Source organism: Palaemon carinicauda, chromosome 45 (genome assembly GCF_036898095.1).
Source record: "Palaemon carinicauda isolate YSFRI2023 chromosome 45, ASM3689809v2, whole genome shotgun sequence".
Taxonomy (NCBI): domain Eukaryota; kingdom Metazoa; phylum Arthropoda; class Malacostraca; order Decapoda; family Palaemonidae; genus Palaemon; species Palaemon carinicauda.
This window is the reverse complement of record NC_090769.1, coordinates 18126480-18145839: the sequence shown is the minus strand read 5'-3', so window position 1 is coordinate 18145839 and position 19360 is coordinate 18126480. Positions and strand designations below refer to the sequence as shown.

Genomic DNA, 19360 nt, shown 5'->3' with positions numbered 1-19360 from the left:
ATCTACCCTTTAAATTGTCTCATAATTTTCTTTTGTTTCAGGTTTGTACAATGCCTTACACACAGTAGGACATTGAGTAATAAATAAAATACTTAGTAAAAATTATAATGTACTAGAAAAAACCGGATATAATCAACATACCAGTTTCTCCTTTGCAGATAGCATTTCAATCAAAAATTACAATCAACTTATAAATAACTAATACAGATTAATTTTGAAAGTTACCAGAAACGAAATTTCTTTGCTGATTTAATTTTTATTATATTCTATCACTGGTGCTAGAAAGGAATGGAGGAGAAGTGTGGGTAGTGGTAGGTGTAGGGAGGGGGGTAGGCCTAGTTGTAGTAGCGGGCAGTAGTTGGACGTAGAACGGCACCTCGTAGTATTGGGGGGGCAGTAGTTGGACGTAGAACGGCACCTCGTAGTATTGGGGGATATTGAGGAAGGAGAGGACTAAATGGTAAGGGACCTCTGGTAGTGGTTCCAACACGCCCCAGTTACTATTCCGACACTCTATTAGAGTGAGCGAGCTGGGTTTATTCCTGGCATTCCATGCAACTTTTTTCTCTGGTATATTTAGCAGTATTTATACCTTAGAAATGGTGCTATAAGGAGCATTTCACTGGGCGACACAGGTCCCTCGCCCAGAAATAGATTTTTCCTTCGTCAAAATCCCTTTTTAATATAACTTTGCAAAATTCTTAATAAAAATATTTCCTCTTTCTCAGACACTGTTTTGGAAAATCTTTCTAATACTTCTCTCTTCTTTTTCCTTTGCAACTGCTTTGTATTAATTTCTTTAGCATTTATCTCTTCATTTATCATTGCTTGTTTTGGTAATCGATTTATCAATGTTATGTGCCAAGATCGTTAGTATTAACTATGTTAACGTTGAGCCACTACACTGTCAGAAACTTCTTATTGGCTGCTTCATTGAATATAGATATATATAGATATATAGATAGATATATATATATAATCTATATATATCTATCTATATCTATATATCTATATATATACATCTATATATATCTATATATATTTATATACATATATATATATATATCTGTTGGAGGGGAATTTGATGAGTTTGTGTGTGTGCGTGTATATACTGTGTATATTAAGTATTAGTTATAAGGTATTAAGTATATATATATATATATATACATATATATATATATATATATATATATATATATATATATATATATATATATATATATATTATATATTATATATATATATTATATATTATATACATATATATATATATATTATATATTATATACAGATATATATATATATATATATATATATATATATATATATATATATATATATATATATATATATATATATATATACATAATACCTTATACCTAATTCTTAATATACACAGTATATACACGCAGACACACAAACTCATCAAATTCCCCTCCAACATTAAAGTAAGCCTATCGATTTGCTGATTATTTCAATAAGTTCTTAATAATTCTCTTTTCCGAAATGATTTGAGGTTCAGAATAGTTCTAAAATTGGCCTTGTCCTTGGCAGGAAAGATTTGATTTTCAGTAGGCCTACTGATTTTTCTTGCTCTGAATTATAACAAGTAAGGCTGCTAAGTTCCTTTGAAGCAGCCAATAACAAGTTTCTGACAATGTAGTTGCTTAACATAAACATAGTTAATACTAACGATCTTGGCACCCCCAACCATCTCTTAACATTAAAAAATAGATCAAAAGACAAGCAAATGCTTTATGAGCCATTAGAATAAGGTTCATTTTCAAATGCTTAGCCATAAGAACCAGTGATATCTGAATTGGGATCACTTCAATTAAATATTGTTCCTAGAATTAAGGATCTACGGACCATTTTGAGATACAGCCAATACCGGTACCCCAATCCTTTTTATTTTTTTCTCAGATCTGGACAAATTGCATGGATGACCAGATTTGACTAGAAAAAAAAACACCTGGTAAAATCAACCCTGACAAAAAGATTCTGAAGAATAAACCAATTAGTCCTGATTAGCTCAAAATGAAATGGGACTGTGAGCCGAGAGCTGGTTCTCCATGGATGTTGAATAACTTTGCAGAGATTTTGAAATTGGGCAAATCTACAATAAAACTGATACACAAAAAATGGATGAACTCTTAGTTCTTTGTTACCAAGACCAGACCAAACCATAGTGGATTCAACAGAGTGAGGCACACCCATATTGGTCACAAAAGGTCATAAAATTGAATTAAAACTGTATCTGCATACCAACTGTATTGGTAACCTTGATAATTTTTCCCATTACAGAATAGGACATGACATCAAGTTTTTCCTATAACTTTGCTAACTCCAGAGACACAAAGGACATTAGTACTGCTCTGCAGCTAAAGTCAAAGTAACTGTTCATGTAATTGTGTGTGAGCGGGACTTATCTACCTCCCAATAGTTACTACATACTGTGCACTTTGTTATAAATTTAAACAACAGAGTTCCAACTTTGCTAAATCATAATCTTGTTAAAGGACAAAGGTTTGTATTTGTGAAGGGACAAATAATACAGAAATTATCACATATATACAATGTGACCTAAATTTCACATTCAATGATAATGATGATTGAGAGCCAAATATAACAACACTAATGATAACAATATGGATTTACTTTGCTAACTGTAAGTGAAATAGGTTTAAACACAAATTTAAAAAAAATCAAAATCTAATACAGTAGGTCCAATAATACAATATGAAAAATTACCTGTTTTAGATACTCCAAAGGAACTCCTGCTTCTTCAGATCTGCCTCTTTTCAGCATCCGGTCATGAACTATCTCAGGAGTAGTTTTCAGATATACTGTTGAGAAAAGATGGAGTTATTCAAAAATGTTTCAGTAAAATATGTAAATGATATAACATACAAGAAAGCAAAATAAAATTCTAAAAAAACACTTGTGAATAATTAGGAAGCTGAAAAATAGAGCAATAGGGAAGTGAAAAAAAATGCATTAACATAAAAATACATAAAAGAAAGAGCAATACAGTACTTTAATTATAAAAATGAAGAGGCTTAAGACTTTTACAGACATACATTCAACTCCTCATGAATCACAGTGCAGCTGTTATATGAATCAGTAGTGAAAGTGAGAGAAAATATTATATGGAGGAAAGTACAGTATGGGCAAAACAGTGTATTGTATGCAAATGCCTTTTCATTACCTCCGTTTATTATACCAAGGCCTTAACAGGTGTCATACAAGTCATCCATAATTGTGATTATTACACTGGAGAACAAATACAGTAGTCTAAATATGGCAAATTTTAAAACTATTTTTTTCTAGCTATAGAAACTCGAGTTCTAAAATGGAAGTATGATGTCAGGTAAGCTGGAAACTTGGCTATTAAAATTTATTATGTGGTATTGGTAGTTACCTTCTAAGAATTGTAGGGTGGATGAGATGGGAAGTTAGGTTAAAGGACTCTGGTGTATATTATAATGAAAAACACAAATTATTTTTAAAATCTGTGATTTGTTCCTACACAGATAAAAACCCATAGATCATAAGTTTTTAGCTGATAGATTAGGCATCTACTGTTAGACAGATGGTCACTGGAGGAACTAATATCCCTACTAGAATATAACGTCTCAACGTACACATTCAAAGTGATGCATTTACATTCACAATCCTCCCTCCTCTGTATAGTCCTTGGAAAAATGTGTCTAAAGATTTGTGGGTACATTCCCTTAGGTAGTGGGCTGTAAAGGTTGTCTGGCACTTGGAGCCTCAAGACACTTCCTCTACTGACAAGTTTTCTTAAAGCCTCATGTAGCTCCTATTCCCCGACTTCGTGAGTATGAACATGGTTAGGCACTACTGGTTCCTATGCCAACTGTCCTTGTGCTCATTTATTGTGCTTTATAGATAGAAAATGGTGTTAATATTAAATTGATAATAATGTTTCCACCTACACCTCCTTGTAGCAATATGTTATTTTTATTACTAAAATAAATTTTTGAATATACTTACCCGATGATCATGTAGCTGTCAACTCTGTTGCCCGACAGAAATCTACGGTCGGGATACGCCAGCGATCGCTATACAGGTGGGGGTGTACACAACAGCGCCATCTGTGGTCAGGTACTCCAGTACTTCTTGTCAACAAGACCTCAATTTTCTCCTCGGTCCACTGGTTCTCTATGGGGAGGAAGGGCGGGTCATTTAAATCATGATCATCGGGTAAGTATATTCAAAAATTTATTTTAGTAATAAAAATAACATTTTTCAATATTAAACTTACCCGATGATCATGTAGCTGATTCACACCCAGGGTGGTGGGTGGAGACCAGTATACATGTTAACAAAGAAGCTAAGTATCCCGTATTTCATTTTTATTAGTTATTCAAAATAACAATAAAAAACAAATAAGTACCTGGTAAGGAAGTCGACTTGAACCATTACTCTGCCTTTAATAAGTACGTCTTCCTTACTGAGCGTAGCGGTCCTCTTAGGATGCTGAACGACTCTTAGGTGGCTAAAGTATAAAGGGCTGCAACCCATACTAAAGGACCTCATCACAACCTTTAACCTCGGCGCTTCTCAAGAAAGAATTGACCACCCGCCAAATCAACAAGGATGTGGAAGGCTTCTTAGCCGACCCTACAACCCATAAAAAGTATTCAAGAGAAAGGTTAAAAAGGTTATGGGATTATGGGAATGTAGTGGCTGAGCCCCCACCTACTACTGCATTCGTTGCTACGAATGGTCCCAGGGTGTAGCAGTTCTCGTAAAGAGACTGGACATCTTTGAGATAGAATGATGCGAACACTGACTTGCTTCTCCAATAGGTTGCATCCATAACACTCTGCAGAGAACGGTTCTGTTTGAAGGCCACTGAAGTAGCCACAGCTCTCACTTCATGTGTCCTTACCTTCAGCAAAGCAAGGTCTTCTTCCTTCAGATGAGAATGTGCTTCCCTAATCAGAAGCCTGATTTAGTAAGAAACTGAGTTCTTAGACATGGAAGAGAAGGCTTCTTGATAGCACACCAAAAGGCTTCTGATTGTCCTCGTAAAGGTTATGACCTTTTTAGATAGTACCTAAGAGCTCTAACTGGGCAAAGTACTCTCTCCAGTTCGTTCCCCACCAAGTTGGACAGGCTTGGGATCTCGAACGACTTAGGCCAAGGACGTGAAGGAAGCTCGTTTTAGCAAAAAACCGAGCTGCAAGGAACATGTAGCCGTTTCAGATGTGAAAACTATGTTCCTGCTGAAGGCGTGGATCTCATTTACTCTTTTAGCTGTTGCCAAGCACACGAGGAAAAGAGTTTTTAATGTGAGGTCCTTAAAAGAGGCTGATTGGAGAGGTTCAAATCTTGATGACATAAGGAACCTTAGGACCACGTCTAGATTCCAGCCTGGAGTGGATAACCGACGTTCCTTTGAGGTCTCAAAAGACCTAAGGAGGTCCTGTAGATCTTTGTTGGTGGAAAGATCCAAGCCTCTGTGGCGGAAAACCGCTGCCAACATACTTCTGTAACCCTTGATCGTAGGAGCTGAAAGGGATCTTACGTTCCTTAGATGTAACAGGAAGTCAGCAATCTGGGTTACAGTGGTACTGGTTGAGGAAACTGCATTGGCCTTGTACCAGCTTCGGAAGACTTCCCATTTAGACTGATAGACTCTGAGAGTGGATGTCCTCCTTGCTCTGGCAATCGCTCTGGCTGCCTCCTTCGAAAAGCCTCTAGCTCTTGAGAGTCTTTCGATAGTCTGAAGGCAGTCAGACGAAGAGCGTGGAGGTTTGGGTGTACCTTCTTTACGTGAGGTTGACGTAGAAGGTCCACTCCTAGAGGAAGAGTCCTGGGAATGTCGACCAGCCATTGCAGTACCTCTATGAACCATTCTCTCGCGGGCCAGAGGGGAGCAACCAACGTCAGCCGTGTCCCTTTGCGAGAGGCGAACTTCTGAAGTACCCTGTTGACAATCTTGAACGGCGGGAATGCATACAGGTCGAGATGGGACCAATCCAGCAGAAAAGCATCCACGGAGAACAATACAACGGGAGCCTCTAGGTTATCGAGGTAGCGAACAGATCTATGGTTGGCTGACCCCACAGGGCCCAAAGTCTGCTGCAAACATTCTTGTGAAGGGTCCACTCTGTGGGGATGACCTGACCCTTCCGGCTGAGGCGATCTGCCATGACATTCATATCGCCCTGAATGAACCTCGTTACCAGCGTGAGCTTTCGATCTTTTGACCAGATGAGGAGGTCCCTTGCGATCTAGAACAACTTCCACGAATGAGTCCCTCCCTGCTTGGAGATGTAAGCCAAGGCTGTGGTGTTGTCGGAGTCCACCTCCACCACCTTGTTAAGCTGGAGGGACTTGAAGTTTATCAAGGCCAGATGAACCGCCAACAGCTCCTTGCAATTGATGTGAAGTGTCCTTTGCTCCTGATTCCATGTTCCCGAGCATTCCTGTCCGTCCAAAGTCGCACCCCAGCCCGTGTCTGATGCGTCCGAGAAGAGACGGCGGTCGGGTTTCTGAACAGCCAAAGGTAGACCCTCCTTGAGAAGAAAGCTGTTCTTTCACCACGTTAGAGTAGACCTCATCTCTTTGGAAACAGGAACTGAGACCGTCTCTAGCGTCATGTCCTTTATCCAGTGAGCAGCTAGATGATACTGAAGGGGGCGGAGGTGGAGTCTCCCTAACTCGATGAACAGGGCCAGCGATGAAAGTGTCCCTGTTAGACTCATCCACTACCTGACTGAGCATCGGTTCCTTCTCAGCATGCTCTGGATGCATTCTAGGGCTTGGTAGATCCTTGGGGCCGACGGAAAAGCCCGAAAAGCTCGACTCTGAAGCTCCATACCCAGGTAGACAATGGTCTGGGATGGGACGAGCTGGGACTCCTCTAAATTGACCAGGAGGCCCAGTTCCTTGGTCAGATCCATAGTCCATCTGAGATTCTCCAGACAGCGACGACTTGTGGGAGCTCTTAAAAGCCAGTCGTCTGACGGAGCCGGACACAAAATCATGGTACTGCTGCACAGTCTGTGAACTGTCAACCATGGGGAAGCGAGGAAGTACAGCGACAACCCGAAACTGTCTAGACTGTCTGGGTAGTACAGACAACTCCTTATCGGGTTGCTGAGGTTGCCGCACTGCGTCACAACAAGTCACCTCTGCTGGTTGTTGAACGTCTTCCCAGTGACACACTGACTCCGTAAACAAAAATCCTCTAACAAGGACTAAGCTTGGACTGCATGTCTTGCAACAAAGCTCAAGGTCTATGGGAGCAGGTGTGGCAACAGACAGGGTTAGCGACTGAAGCGGAACTATTACCCTCCCTGGAAGCATGTTATGCTTAAATAAAAGTCCATAGGAGGCTAAGCAGCTTAAGGCTCCTCTCCAAATGACAGAGTCCTCAAGGGAATATCAGAAGGAGGGAGAATAGCACTTTCTCATCTACAGGAACCATATCCGAGAAAAGCTAAGTTCTCTCAGTGAGGGTTTCACTGGTGCAAAAGCAGCAGACCAGAAGGCAACGTTATGAAACTGCTTGACAGTCTTGTGAGTTGGCAACAACCAAAGATGTGTGATTGAGGAGCATGCGGTAAGGTATGCAGAGCATGCTGTAAGGTATGCAGAGCATGGTGTAAGGAATGCAGAGCATGCTGTAAGGAATGCAGAGCATGTTGTAAGGTATGCAGAGCATGCTGTAAGGAATGCAGAGCATGCTGTAAGGTATGCAGAGCATGCTGTAAGGTATGCAGAGCATGCTGTATGTAGAGCATGCTGTAAGGTATGCAGAGCATGTTGCATGGCATGCGGCTTATGCTGCATGGGATGAGGCTCATGCTGCAAGGGATGAGGCTCATGCTGCATGGTATGAGGCTCATGCTGCATGGGATGAGGCTCATGCTGCATGGGATGAGGCTCATGCCGCATGGGTTGAGGAGGATGCCGCATAGCATGAGGCTCCTGCCTCATGGGTTGAGGAGGTTGCCGCATAGCATGAGGCTCCTGCCTCATGGGTTGAGGAGGATGCCGCATAGCATGAGGCTCCTGCCTCATGGGTTGAGGAGGTTGCCGCATAGCATGAGGCTCCTCATAGTGCTGGAACCCGGCAACTCCCGATGCGGCAGCTCACGCATGAAAGCAGGAGGCGCAGCAAGAACATGCGTCTGGCAGGGTGGACTGCGCATCGGAGGTGGAGCTCTCACAGGTGGAGGGTGGGAGCAGGCAGCCGCAGTATCTGCTGAGCGCACAACCTCGGCGGGTTGTAGGTTAACAGGCTGCATTGTCAACCTTCCAGCATGATACTCCTGTATGAAGGAGCAAGCTGAGACTGTATATTCTGCAGCATGGACCACTAGGGTCTGTGAAAGACAACAACAAACGGAGCTACTGTCCGTTGTGACTGAGGGTCTAAAACAGCTGGTGCGGCAACAGACGGAGTTACTGCCTGTTGCGGTACCAACTTGCCTCTCTGGGAGGTGTGCAGTTGTCGTACTGCAGCAAGTCCGAACTGACCCAGTGGCTACACCTAGGCCGTTGGACTTGCGCGGAAGGGACCGACTTGCACTTAAAAGCTGCAAGATTTGGTCCATGGTTTCTGCGAGAAACCTCTTCCGCAGACGAGGAATAAATGGGCTCTCTCGTCTTTGTGTGGGTGGGGTGATCACGTCGGCAACGTGAGTGGATACACCCGAAACCACAGAGGGAAACGTCTGTTCGTCGATCAAGGCCTGATGAACCCATAAGTCCTTCGACGTTACTTCTCCCCTGGGCTTGGGAGCTTGTAAGAGGTCCCAGACTAGGCGAACAACTGGCACGAACAGACGAACCCTCGAACGCAACACTGTAACACTTTGCGCTTATCACTTTATCACTTTTGATTTTCTGTTTGTACTTATTTCACTGAACTCGAAACTTTAAGTGGTTTGTACCTGAAACACGCAATCCTATCCTTCATTAAAAGTTAGTAATTGCGAAAACAGTATTACAATGTAACAGAAAAACATAATGAAAGATAAAGAATTCAGTGGCTGGAAAAGAGACTAAACACTAGATCAAATAAACTACGTTTAAAATCTCTCACCGCATAAAGCCTGGGAACAAGAATAAAACTCTAGAAACGTTTTACCTTCTTCCCCTAAAGAGACTAGGGAGAAGAGCAAAAACGATAACAACGTTACCCGCTTGAACGAAACGTTTATCCTCCTCTCTCTCCCTCCGTCTCTATCTCTCTCTCTCTCTCTCTCTTGACTTAGAACCTGAGGGAAGAGCCCAATTATATATATCGTTAAAACATATTATTTGTTAAAGGAAAAACACTGAAAGATTTCCCAAATAAAAAGTTCCTTTATTAGAATTAAAACCATTTAAGCTAAGAAAGAATGAACAAAACGCTAGAATCGGTTTACTCTTACTGCAACGTGAAACCGTGAATACTCTCTCTCTATCGTAACGATAGAGCGCAAGTTGAACGTTCTGAACGTCAACAACTGCGGAGACAAAACAAAACGTTAGTTCAACTTTGAAAACAGTACGAGACTATCAAAGAAAATCTGTCAAAAACATTAAAATTAAAATAGCATAAAATCTTAACAGGAAAAACGATATGACGGGCTCAATGTTAATTAACTTCGGTTCCAAGTAATGACCGCCTACTATTAGGAAAGGTCGCATATAAACAAACATAAAAATTAATTTTTATAAGTTAATAATAAAAGGAAGTTAATCGAAGAGGCCTATAAAAGGCGGAGAGATATAAAATAAATCTATAACTTTGTTAAGCAAAATTAAGAAAGAGAGTCTATACTCTCTTCGACACCAACACTTCCGTCTAAGGGAAGGGTCGGCCATTTAAAAGTGAAAGAGAGTCCATACTCTCTTCGTCACCATAATTAAATCAAATTAATTCCAAAAGCTTGCTAAGCTAATGATAAAGCTTCCTGAATAGCGAAGGCTAAACTCTAGAGCAAATACATCACCAAATCGTGAACAATAACTCCAGAATCAACAGCGTATCCAAGTAGGTCTTGCCGGTGGCACGACAGAGGAAAAATTGAGGTCTTGTTGACAAGAAGTACTGGAGTACCTGACCACAGATGGCGCTGTTGTGTACACCCCCACCTGTATAGCGATCGCTGGCGTATCCCGACCGTAGATTTCTGTCGGGCAACAGAGTTGACAGCTACATGATCATCGGGTAAGTTTAATATTGAAAAGAACAGGTTTTAGAGCTGTCAACTGAAGTATGCTTCAGATAGCTCTTTAGTGCCCTTATAGGGCAAAGAAGTAACTCATCCAGATTGTTGGTGTTCTCCAGGAGTGAGAAGGAAATGGTCTTCTGGGGATGCGCATGTACAGGTTCAAGTCATTGATAGGAACTCAGGAAAACGAAACTTTCCTCCAACCCTCGGTATAAGAAACAGTATGTGACAAGCCATAAGTTTTGCCTACTCATTTAGCTGAGGCCAGAGCCAGCAAGAAAGCAGTCTTAACAATTAAATCCCTGTCAAAAGAATGCCTCAAGGGTTCATATGGATCCTTCTTCTGAAAGCTGAGGACATGGTGACTTCCACGTGGGAGGTCCGAGCTCTCTCGGAGGGCAGGACTATTCAAAACTCTTCATGAGCATTGGGAGTTCCCATGAAGACAAGAGGTCCAGGACCTTCACACTAAAGATTTGGCTCACAGCCGAGCAATACTTTCACAGCTGAGATAGAAAGGAGTTTCTCTCTGTAAAAATAAACAGGTCTGTAATACACTGTAAAGAGGCTCTGAGAGAAGAAGTACCACTGCTATAGAACCAAGCACTGAGGATAGCCTACCTATCTTTATGAATTGCTGCAAAGGAGTTGCAGATATGTAACGACTTCTGCACCATAAATACGTGATTTTTTTACCTAATAGGTCATAAAGTTCTCTGTATCATGAATGACTGAATTCACGAATATCAAGGGCTGACTGTATATCTATCCAATAATGTTCATAAGACAAAGACGAAGGCCACTGTGTCTCTTACAAAATATTACATACATATATATACCAAGGCACTTCCCCTTATTTTGGCGGGTAGCCGACATCAAACAAATGGAAAAAAGGGGACCTTTCCTCTCTACGCTACTCCCAGCCCAACGAGGGACTCAACCAAGTTTTGCTGGTACTGCTAGGGTGCCACAGCCCACCCTCCCCCGTTATCCATTACAGATGAAGCTTCAGAACGCTGAATCCCCTACTGCTGCTACCTCCGCGGTCATCCAAGGCGACCGGAGGAAGCAGCAGGGCCTACTGGAACTGCGTTACAATTGCTCGCCATTCATTCCTATTTCTATCACTCTCTTTTGCCTCTCTCACATCTATCCTCCTATCACCCAGAGCTTTCTTCACTCCATCCATCCACCCAAAACCTTGGCTTTCCTTGTGTACTTCTCCCATCAACTCTTGCATTCATCACCTTTAGCAGTCATTTTCAATTCTCTTAACATGGCCGAACCAACTCGACACATTCATATCTTCTCAAGCTGCTAACTTATTTCTTACACCCGTTCTCACCCTAACCATATCGACTCGAGATACACCAGCCATACTCAAGACACTTCATCTTAAGTTACAGTATTACTTGGTAATGAAATTGTCGTAGCCACTTAATAAATGCGGTTAGGGCGGATACGGTTGAACAAGACACTCGATCTCTAATCCCCTGTGGGCATATCAAACTTCCCTAAAGGGTCAGGTGCCAAAGCTGCCCTTCCAACGATGATCACAAGACGAGCACATCTTGTTTGAGACGTCGGAAGCCTGTTTGCCTACAGCATCAAACTGTCTTGTATCCAAAATGTGTTTCATCATCATAGGTAAGTTACAAAATGAAACTTCCTTTTATACTAATTGTTTACATAGATAAAACTATTCTTATCTTTACAAAATGGCTTTCATTCATCTTTTATTCAAAATATTGCATGTTTTTTACTTGTAATCTATTTTTAATTTTGCCCTAATTTTTGGGTAATAAAGTTAATTATACAGTATTGAAATGAAAATTACTTTTCTAATAATTGTTGGCATAAATACAATAATCTTATTCTTTAAAATACACATACTAACAAGTTTTTGTAAAATATTTTTTTCCCTTTTCAATCTGATTATTTTTTTTCTCTTCTTTTTAGATTCTTCATTTTAGGGTTTTAAAATATTGATGAAACATGCAGCTAGCCATCATGTAAGTTTTAAACTAAACAAAAAATATTTTTTTAGCACTGCCTTTGACCGTATTAGTCATGAGGCCCTTGTTTTCAAACTCAAAATAGTTGAGAGTGGGGAGTCTTAAAATCACTATTGAATTTTTAAGTAATAGATTGCAAAATATTGTTGTTGATGGGCACCATAGTGAGTATAGGAATGCGATACCTGCTTCAAAGTAGCGTTCTCAGCCCATTACTTCACATGACACGTGGTTTAGCCTAGAAAACAAGCTCGTTGCATATACAGATGATGCTATTATTTCTGCATCAATTCTATCTCTTGAACATAGATCTGGGGTTGCTGAATCCCTTGAGAGAGAGAGAGAGAGAGAGAGAGAGAGAGAGAGAGAGAGAGAGAGAGAGAGAGACTACGTTCTATTCATGTGCAGACAATAAAATAACTATAACATATCAAAAATAAAATTTCTTTACTGTGTTGCACTGTATACTATACCCAGCAATACATTATATGCTTTATCAAGTATGGGTGACAACAGTCATGGCTAAGAAGGAGTCCCTAGAAAATGGGATAGAAAATATCCATTTTATATACGAGTTGCGCCCTGGTCTGCTGATTTAAATTGGCTCGGAAATGTTTTAACCCTTTAACCCCCAGGGTATTTGGAAATTTCCAACCCTTAACCCCCAAGGGTTATTTTTTTTTCAAGCACATTTAGCAGTATATTTTTTTTTAAATTGCTCTAACATCCTTAATTTTTGTCATAGAGAGGTCAGGTTGGTCTCATTCTCTTGGAAAATGCCTGAATTTTCTGAAAAAATTGACAAAAATATGCAAATAAAAATTTAAATAGTATTTTCATGCAAGGACGTACCAGTACGTCCATGGGGGTAAAGGGATGAGTTTTGTGAAACGTACCAGTACGTCCTTTGGGGGTAAAAAGGTTAAAAAACATTAAAAACAAAAGTATTAATCCAAATTACAAACAAATTTAATACATATAAATTATTAAGGATTACTGTATTTGGAATATCTTGCTAACCACTTACAATGAAAATTAATGACAAATAAAAATTAATAGACTGAATCCACAAAATTTCTTGCAAAACTAGATGCTGACTATATCACCAGTACAATATTTATTCATACAACCAAATAAATGCACTACTATTTGAAACTGATACTGTACTAAATACAATGGTTGGAAAACAAATAAAGAATATTATGAAATAATTATGTAAAAGTACTAAGGATGATGATTATGAGAAAACTCAAGGCCTGATATTTATCCAGTCATCTTTGTGATTAAAAAATGAAGAACAAGATCAAAGTTTTAAGACCAAATTTTCATTGATAAACCTTAATAAAAATTCAGAACAGAAGGGGAGTTTTCTGCCTATCTTCCTTCCATAAAATTTAATAAAAGAAATCTTAAAAACTTGCATAACAAGACCTACCGATAAGATCGACCCCAATATCCAACTGGGACTCTAACAGATCAAAGTATTCACAAAGTACGCTGTATTCTGCACCTTGAAGATGACCACAGTCATGTCCACTTTCTACAAAACAATACCTGGAATGAAAATATATGAAATACGAACTTCCCACATTGAACAAAATCAATTTCACATCACAGAAAAATTATTATACAATTAAACCCGAGGTAAAACTTCACAAAATGGATTAACATCTTTTCTTTCATAGATTTATGATGATTTTCTTATCACACTAAATTCTATTGATAAGAAATATTGCAAATCAACTTATTCTAAATGGTTAAATAAATGCATGGGATTATTCACTTTTTTTTAAATATTCCATTAACACACGATAGGCTCCTTTCATTTTTCACTCCATATAAACATAAGGCATCTCTGCTTTAAGAATAGCTTATTCAAATAAAAATCATACAGTGGTATAAATAAAAATCATTCAACAATGATACCCTCAAACATATTACCATCCAGTTTTAACTTTAGACTTTAATTATATTGAGATCTGTCATTTAGTGTAATGAGTAAACACCATACAAAACATACCTTACAGTATACTAATTACATTATAAACTGAAATAAAACAATAAAAATTACCGGTTATTCTGGAGAGATCTCTCAATTAACTTGACATGACAATCAAAGTGTTGAAGGTGAATATCTAACCGGGTAAGTTGAACATAAGACTGGAAGAGGAAACTCCATCGATGTGGATCTTCATATAATTTCCCCAAAAGATTGTGACCTTTCAGATTAGTCCATAAGTCTAAAGGTTCCTGAAAGACTTCAAAATGTCAGAATACTTTTGTAACATTGTTGAATATAAAACAAAAAATCAACACATGCCTTTACACTTAACATTACTTTACTTGAAAATGAGCTTGGTTTATAAGAATGGAAATGACTCAAAATGGGACTTTAATTTTTCCATGTATTATTTTTGATAACCAACGAATATTCGAAACCGACTTAACTCAAAATGACATAAGTCAAGGTATACCTGTACTATGTACATGTATTCAATAAAAGCTAGATATCCAGTCTCTTACTTGATAAGTTGCAACTCCAGGAAGGGCTGAAAAGTGCTTAAGGAAGGTTGATTTGCCACTACCAATGTTGCCCTCAATTGAAACAGTAAATGGTCTTGATTTTCTTTTGCCTGCAGAGGATGCCTTTACATACATGTAAAAATAACAAACTAATTATTATTGAGAAATTACATAAATCCATAATACAAGTGAAATTTGGTTAAACATATTTACTGTGCATAGATTATAATAAGTTATGTTTCTTAAAACCTACACATCTTAATTAGTAGGAATAATAAAATAAACAGATCAAATTATTCCGTAAACTCACTAATTTTAAGTTACTTGTATTTTTCCTAACAGAACTTACCTCAAACTACTTTCTTAGGAGTATCTGGGATCTCCTCCCTAACCGACCAAGAATTTTGCGCAGTTCCCCCATATCCGTTTTCCCTTGTCGGGTCCCTCCGTGGCAAATGGATACGTGTCCTGAGGCTACCCGGGGTCAGCGTGCGAGAGGGCGCTACTAGGTCTATGTCGCCAGTAAGCATATGTGTACTACTTCGAACTCCTGTAAGGCACCCTGGGCAGGATGGGTGGGCAATAACCCGAAAGCAGTTCGAGGTAAGTACTGTTAGGAAAAATACAAATTACTTAAAATTTTTTATTTGTTCCAACATGGAGTACTTACCTCGAACTACTTTCTTGGGAGACTTACACTTTAGGAGCCTGGGGTGGACTTACAGGCCGGAAGACCCACCTCTATCATCCCAGGACACGGGACCTAGATAGGAGGCTAGGTCCAGACAACACAAAGAACAGGGTAGGAGAGTCAGGGGAAGCACGCAAAAGTCTACCTGTTTGTAGAACTCACCTTTATGCATAATCCGGACATGGGCTTCCACAACATCCATCTCTCACATGGGAGGAGGGAAGGAAAAGGGAAAAAGGGTAGCAAGGAAAGGGGAGTAAGGAGGAAACCTGTGTCACTTACCATTACTTCCCTCGGGCTACCCGGGGCTTACCCTTTAAACTTGTTGCAGGGCGGAAATCACTGGTCCAATGGGACTTGTTGCAGGGCAGAAATCACAGGTCCAATGGGACTTCCTCGTACAGTCTCAGGTAGTAGGCCGTAAAGGTGAACTGCCTGGACCATGTGCCTGGTCGCATGATTTGGCCTACTGCCATGTTGCTGTCAAATGCCAAAGAAGTGCTAAGACCTCTAATATCATGGGGTCGCGGGGTACCTGGGACTGCAAACCCCTCACTGTAAGCCCTCTTGATGACTTGCCGAAGCCAGAAGGAGATCGTGTTCTTTGACACTGCCTTCTTTACTGAGCCTGAGGAGGCAAACAGACTTTTGATGTCCGGCCAGAGTCTGGCTGTCCAGCTAAGGTATTTCCTGGCTGTTCTCACTGGGCACAGGAGCAAGTCATCCGGGTTGTCTGAGCGAGGGATCGCCGGGACCGAGAACCCCTCGAACCTTGGGTCTGCAGTGGCCGGGTTCTGTGTTTTGGCCACGAATTCAGGCAGAAACTTAAAGGACAAGTCCTTCCACCCTTTCGAGTGCGAGACCTCGAATGACAAGCCGTGGAGCTTACTCACGCGCTTGGCTGAGGCCAGAGCTAGTAAGAACACTGTCTTGAGGGTGAGGTCTTTATCTAGGATATCCTTGAAGGGTTCGAAGGGAGGCCTTGTCAAAACCTTGAAAACCTTGGCCACGTCCCACTGCGGGACCCGAGAGGCGGGAGGGGAACAAGATTGCTCGAAACTTCTGATGAGCATGGAAATCTGGCGAGAGGCCCCCAGGCCGATGCCTCAGAGTTGAAATACCTGCCCCAGGGCAGCTTGGACCCCTTGATGGCTGGAATGGAGATCCCCAGGTCATCTCTCAGGCGGACCAGGAAGCCTGCAATCTTGTGGACTGATGCATCCAGAGGTCTCAGATTCTGTGTGGCACACCACTTCACAAACATGGCCCACTTGGCCTGGTACATCACGACCGAGGACTTCTGAAGATACCCTGACATCCTCGAAACTGTCTTCTGCGAGTATCCTTCTTTCCTTAATAGACGCTCGATAACCTCCACGCGTGTAGCTGAAGGCACCGAGGGTTTTCGTGAAACCTTCGAAAGTGGGGCTGGTGCAGCAGATCTTCCCTTATTGGCAGGGGCCACAGAGGAAGAGTGGCCAGGTCCTGTAGATCCGCGAACCACTCCCTCTCCGGCCACCAGGGCGCTACCAAAGTCATCCTTGTAGCCCTTGATTGTCTGAGTCTGTTGAGCACCTGCCTGAGAATCCCGAAGGGGGGAAAGGCATACGCGTCGAGTCCATCACAAGAGTGCTGGAAGGCATCCTTGAACGCTGCTGCCGGGTCTGGCACAGGAGAACAGAACACGGGGAGCTGCCTGTTGAGCCTCGTGGTGAAGAGGTCTATCACCGGTGAGCCCCACAACTAGAGGACCTTCTGGGCCACTTGTGGGTGTAGGGACCACTCCGACCCCACTACTTGCCCTGCTCTGCTGAGGTCGTCGACCAGAACATTTCTCTTCCCCGGAATGAACCTGGCTGTGAAAATGATGTGTCTCCTCTCGGCCCATTCCAAGATCAAAGACGTGAGATCGCACTGCTCCCTTGACCTCACTCCTCCTTATTTCTTATTCTTTATGTAGGCCACCACGGTGGCGTTGTCGCACATGAGGGCTATTGTGTTTCCCTGTAGGCGATGGGCGAATATTGTGAGGGCCTTTTGAACCGGCCGGAGCTCGAGCAGCTTTATGTGGAGAAGCTTCTCCACCGGAGACCACTTTCCCTCTGCTGTCTCTTCGAGCAGATGGGCTCCCCACCCCTCCTTTGACCGTCCGTGAGGAGCAACATCTCCGGAGGAGCGGACGGACGCGAACGGCATCCCCCGTAGGGTGTTCGCCCTGTCAGACCACCAGAAGAGCATGTTTCTGGTGGCTGGAGTCATCCTGACTAAGGCCTGAGGCAGGTCTCCCAGTGACCAGAGGTCCTTCAGATTCCACTGGACCGGCCTCAGCTTGAGCCTCTCCTGAGGAACTAGCTTCTCCAGCGAGACCAGGTGGCCCAAGAGTCTCTGCCAATCCTTGACTCTCATTGGTGCCTTTGTTAGGAATGGTCGCATAACCTGATCCAGATTGTCCAGCCTCTCTTGAGAGGGGAATGCCCTTGCTACCTGGGAGTCCGGGACCATCCCTAGGTACGTCATCCTGGTGGTGGGGACCAACTGGGACTTCTCTAAATTGATGGTAACCCCCAGTTCTCTGCAGAACTGTAACAGCATTGCCCCTTGCTCCTTTAAGGCTGAAAGCAGCAACCAGTCATCGAGATATCTACCAGCCTGATGCCCTGCTTGTGTGCCCAGGCTAATACTACGACGAACACCTGAGGAGCCGTTGACAGGCCGAAGCAGAGGGTCCTGAACTGTAGAGACTGGGATCCCCACTTCACCCTGAGGAACTTCCTGCTGGAGGGGTGTACAAGGATCTGAAAGTAGCCATCCATGAGGTCCAGGGACATCATGAAATCCCCTTCTCTCAAGGCTGCCAGTACCGACTTCGGCGTGTCCATCTTGAAGGACGTCTTCTTGATGAACTTGTTCAGGGCCGAGAGGTCGATGACTGGTCTCCAACCTCCCGTAGCTTTCTCCACCCGGAAGAGCCTGCTGTAGAACCCCAGTGACGATTCCTGGACGGGTTGTAGTGCTCCTTTATCCAACATGGCTGACACCACCTCCTGCAAGGCTGCTCTCTTCCTGTGATCCTTGGGGGCCAGCCACTCCGACCGATGTTCAGGAATCAGAGGGGGAGGCTCTGTCAGGAAGGGAATCCTGTATCCCTCTCTGAGGACTGCCACGGACTATGGGTCCGCACCGTTGTCCTGCCATGCTTGCTAATAGTGTTTGAGGCATCCCCTCACCTGTGGAGTGGGAATGTGTAGGGGGCCTCCCTTCCTATCTCCTTCTGGGGAGACGGTTTGAGCGGCCTTATCTCGAGCCCGCATATTTCTGTCTAAAGGAGGCCTGGGTTAGGGCACTACCTCTGCAGGAGGGCTGCGGGGACTGATGCCAGGAAGGGAAGGGGGGCCTCCTGTCTAGCTGGTGGCATAGGCGGGTAGGCCCCATCCACAGACGGTCTTCTATGGGGAGAACGTCTTGCCGTTGGCTGTCTAGGCTCAGCCGAGTCTTTCAGCTTCCCCACTTTTTCCATAGTTTCTGCTACCGTCTGTAAGGGGAACAGAGTCTCACCCCACACCGGAGCATTCCTCAGGAATTTGGCCTCACGTTCGGGGAGTCTACGGGGGAGCCTGTTAAGCACTGTATCTCTCCTCCTTAATATCCAGTTTGCTGTCTGGGTCAAAGATTGGAATGTAAGGACCTTCATGGCTTTGCCCCCCGAACGTATGAGTTCATGTAATAGAACTTGATTCTCCGGCACCAAGAGATCATGGGAGAGCTGAAAACCTGCTAGGGTGCATGCCCACCAGTCCAGCCAGGAGGCCACATTTATGATGTCCTGCGACGGGTCCTCCATCATAGCGGCCTCCGCCTGAGAGAAGACCACTGGGGCAGTAATGCTCCTGTCATCCGTACTGCCCTGGCTCAGAGTCGCGACGGCT

General features: G+C 42.5%; 1 protein-coding gene across 3 annotated transcripts in view; it reads right to left on the bottom strand.

Moving 5' to 3' along the window:
• Positions 1-19360, bottom strand: part of LOC137634815 (deoxynucleoside kinase-like) — a 71403-nt gene that overhangs the window by 3740 nt on the left and 48303 nt on the right. For all 3 annotated transcript variants that reach the window (XM_068367366.1, XM_068367365.1, XM_068367367.1), the window contains exons 3-6: positions 14744-14866; positions 14292-14470; positions 13656-13774; positions 2752-2846 (exon numbers count right to left, since the gene is read on the bottom strand). In XM_068367366.1, coding sequence (XP_068223467.1) covers positions 2752-2846; positions 13656-13774; positions 14292-14470; positions 14744-14866 — 516 coding nt within the window. The remainder of the gene's footprint in view (positions 1-2751; positions 2847-13655; positions 13775-14291; positions 14471-14743; positions 14867-19360) is intronic.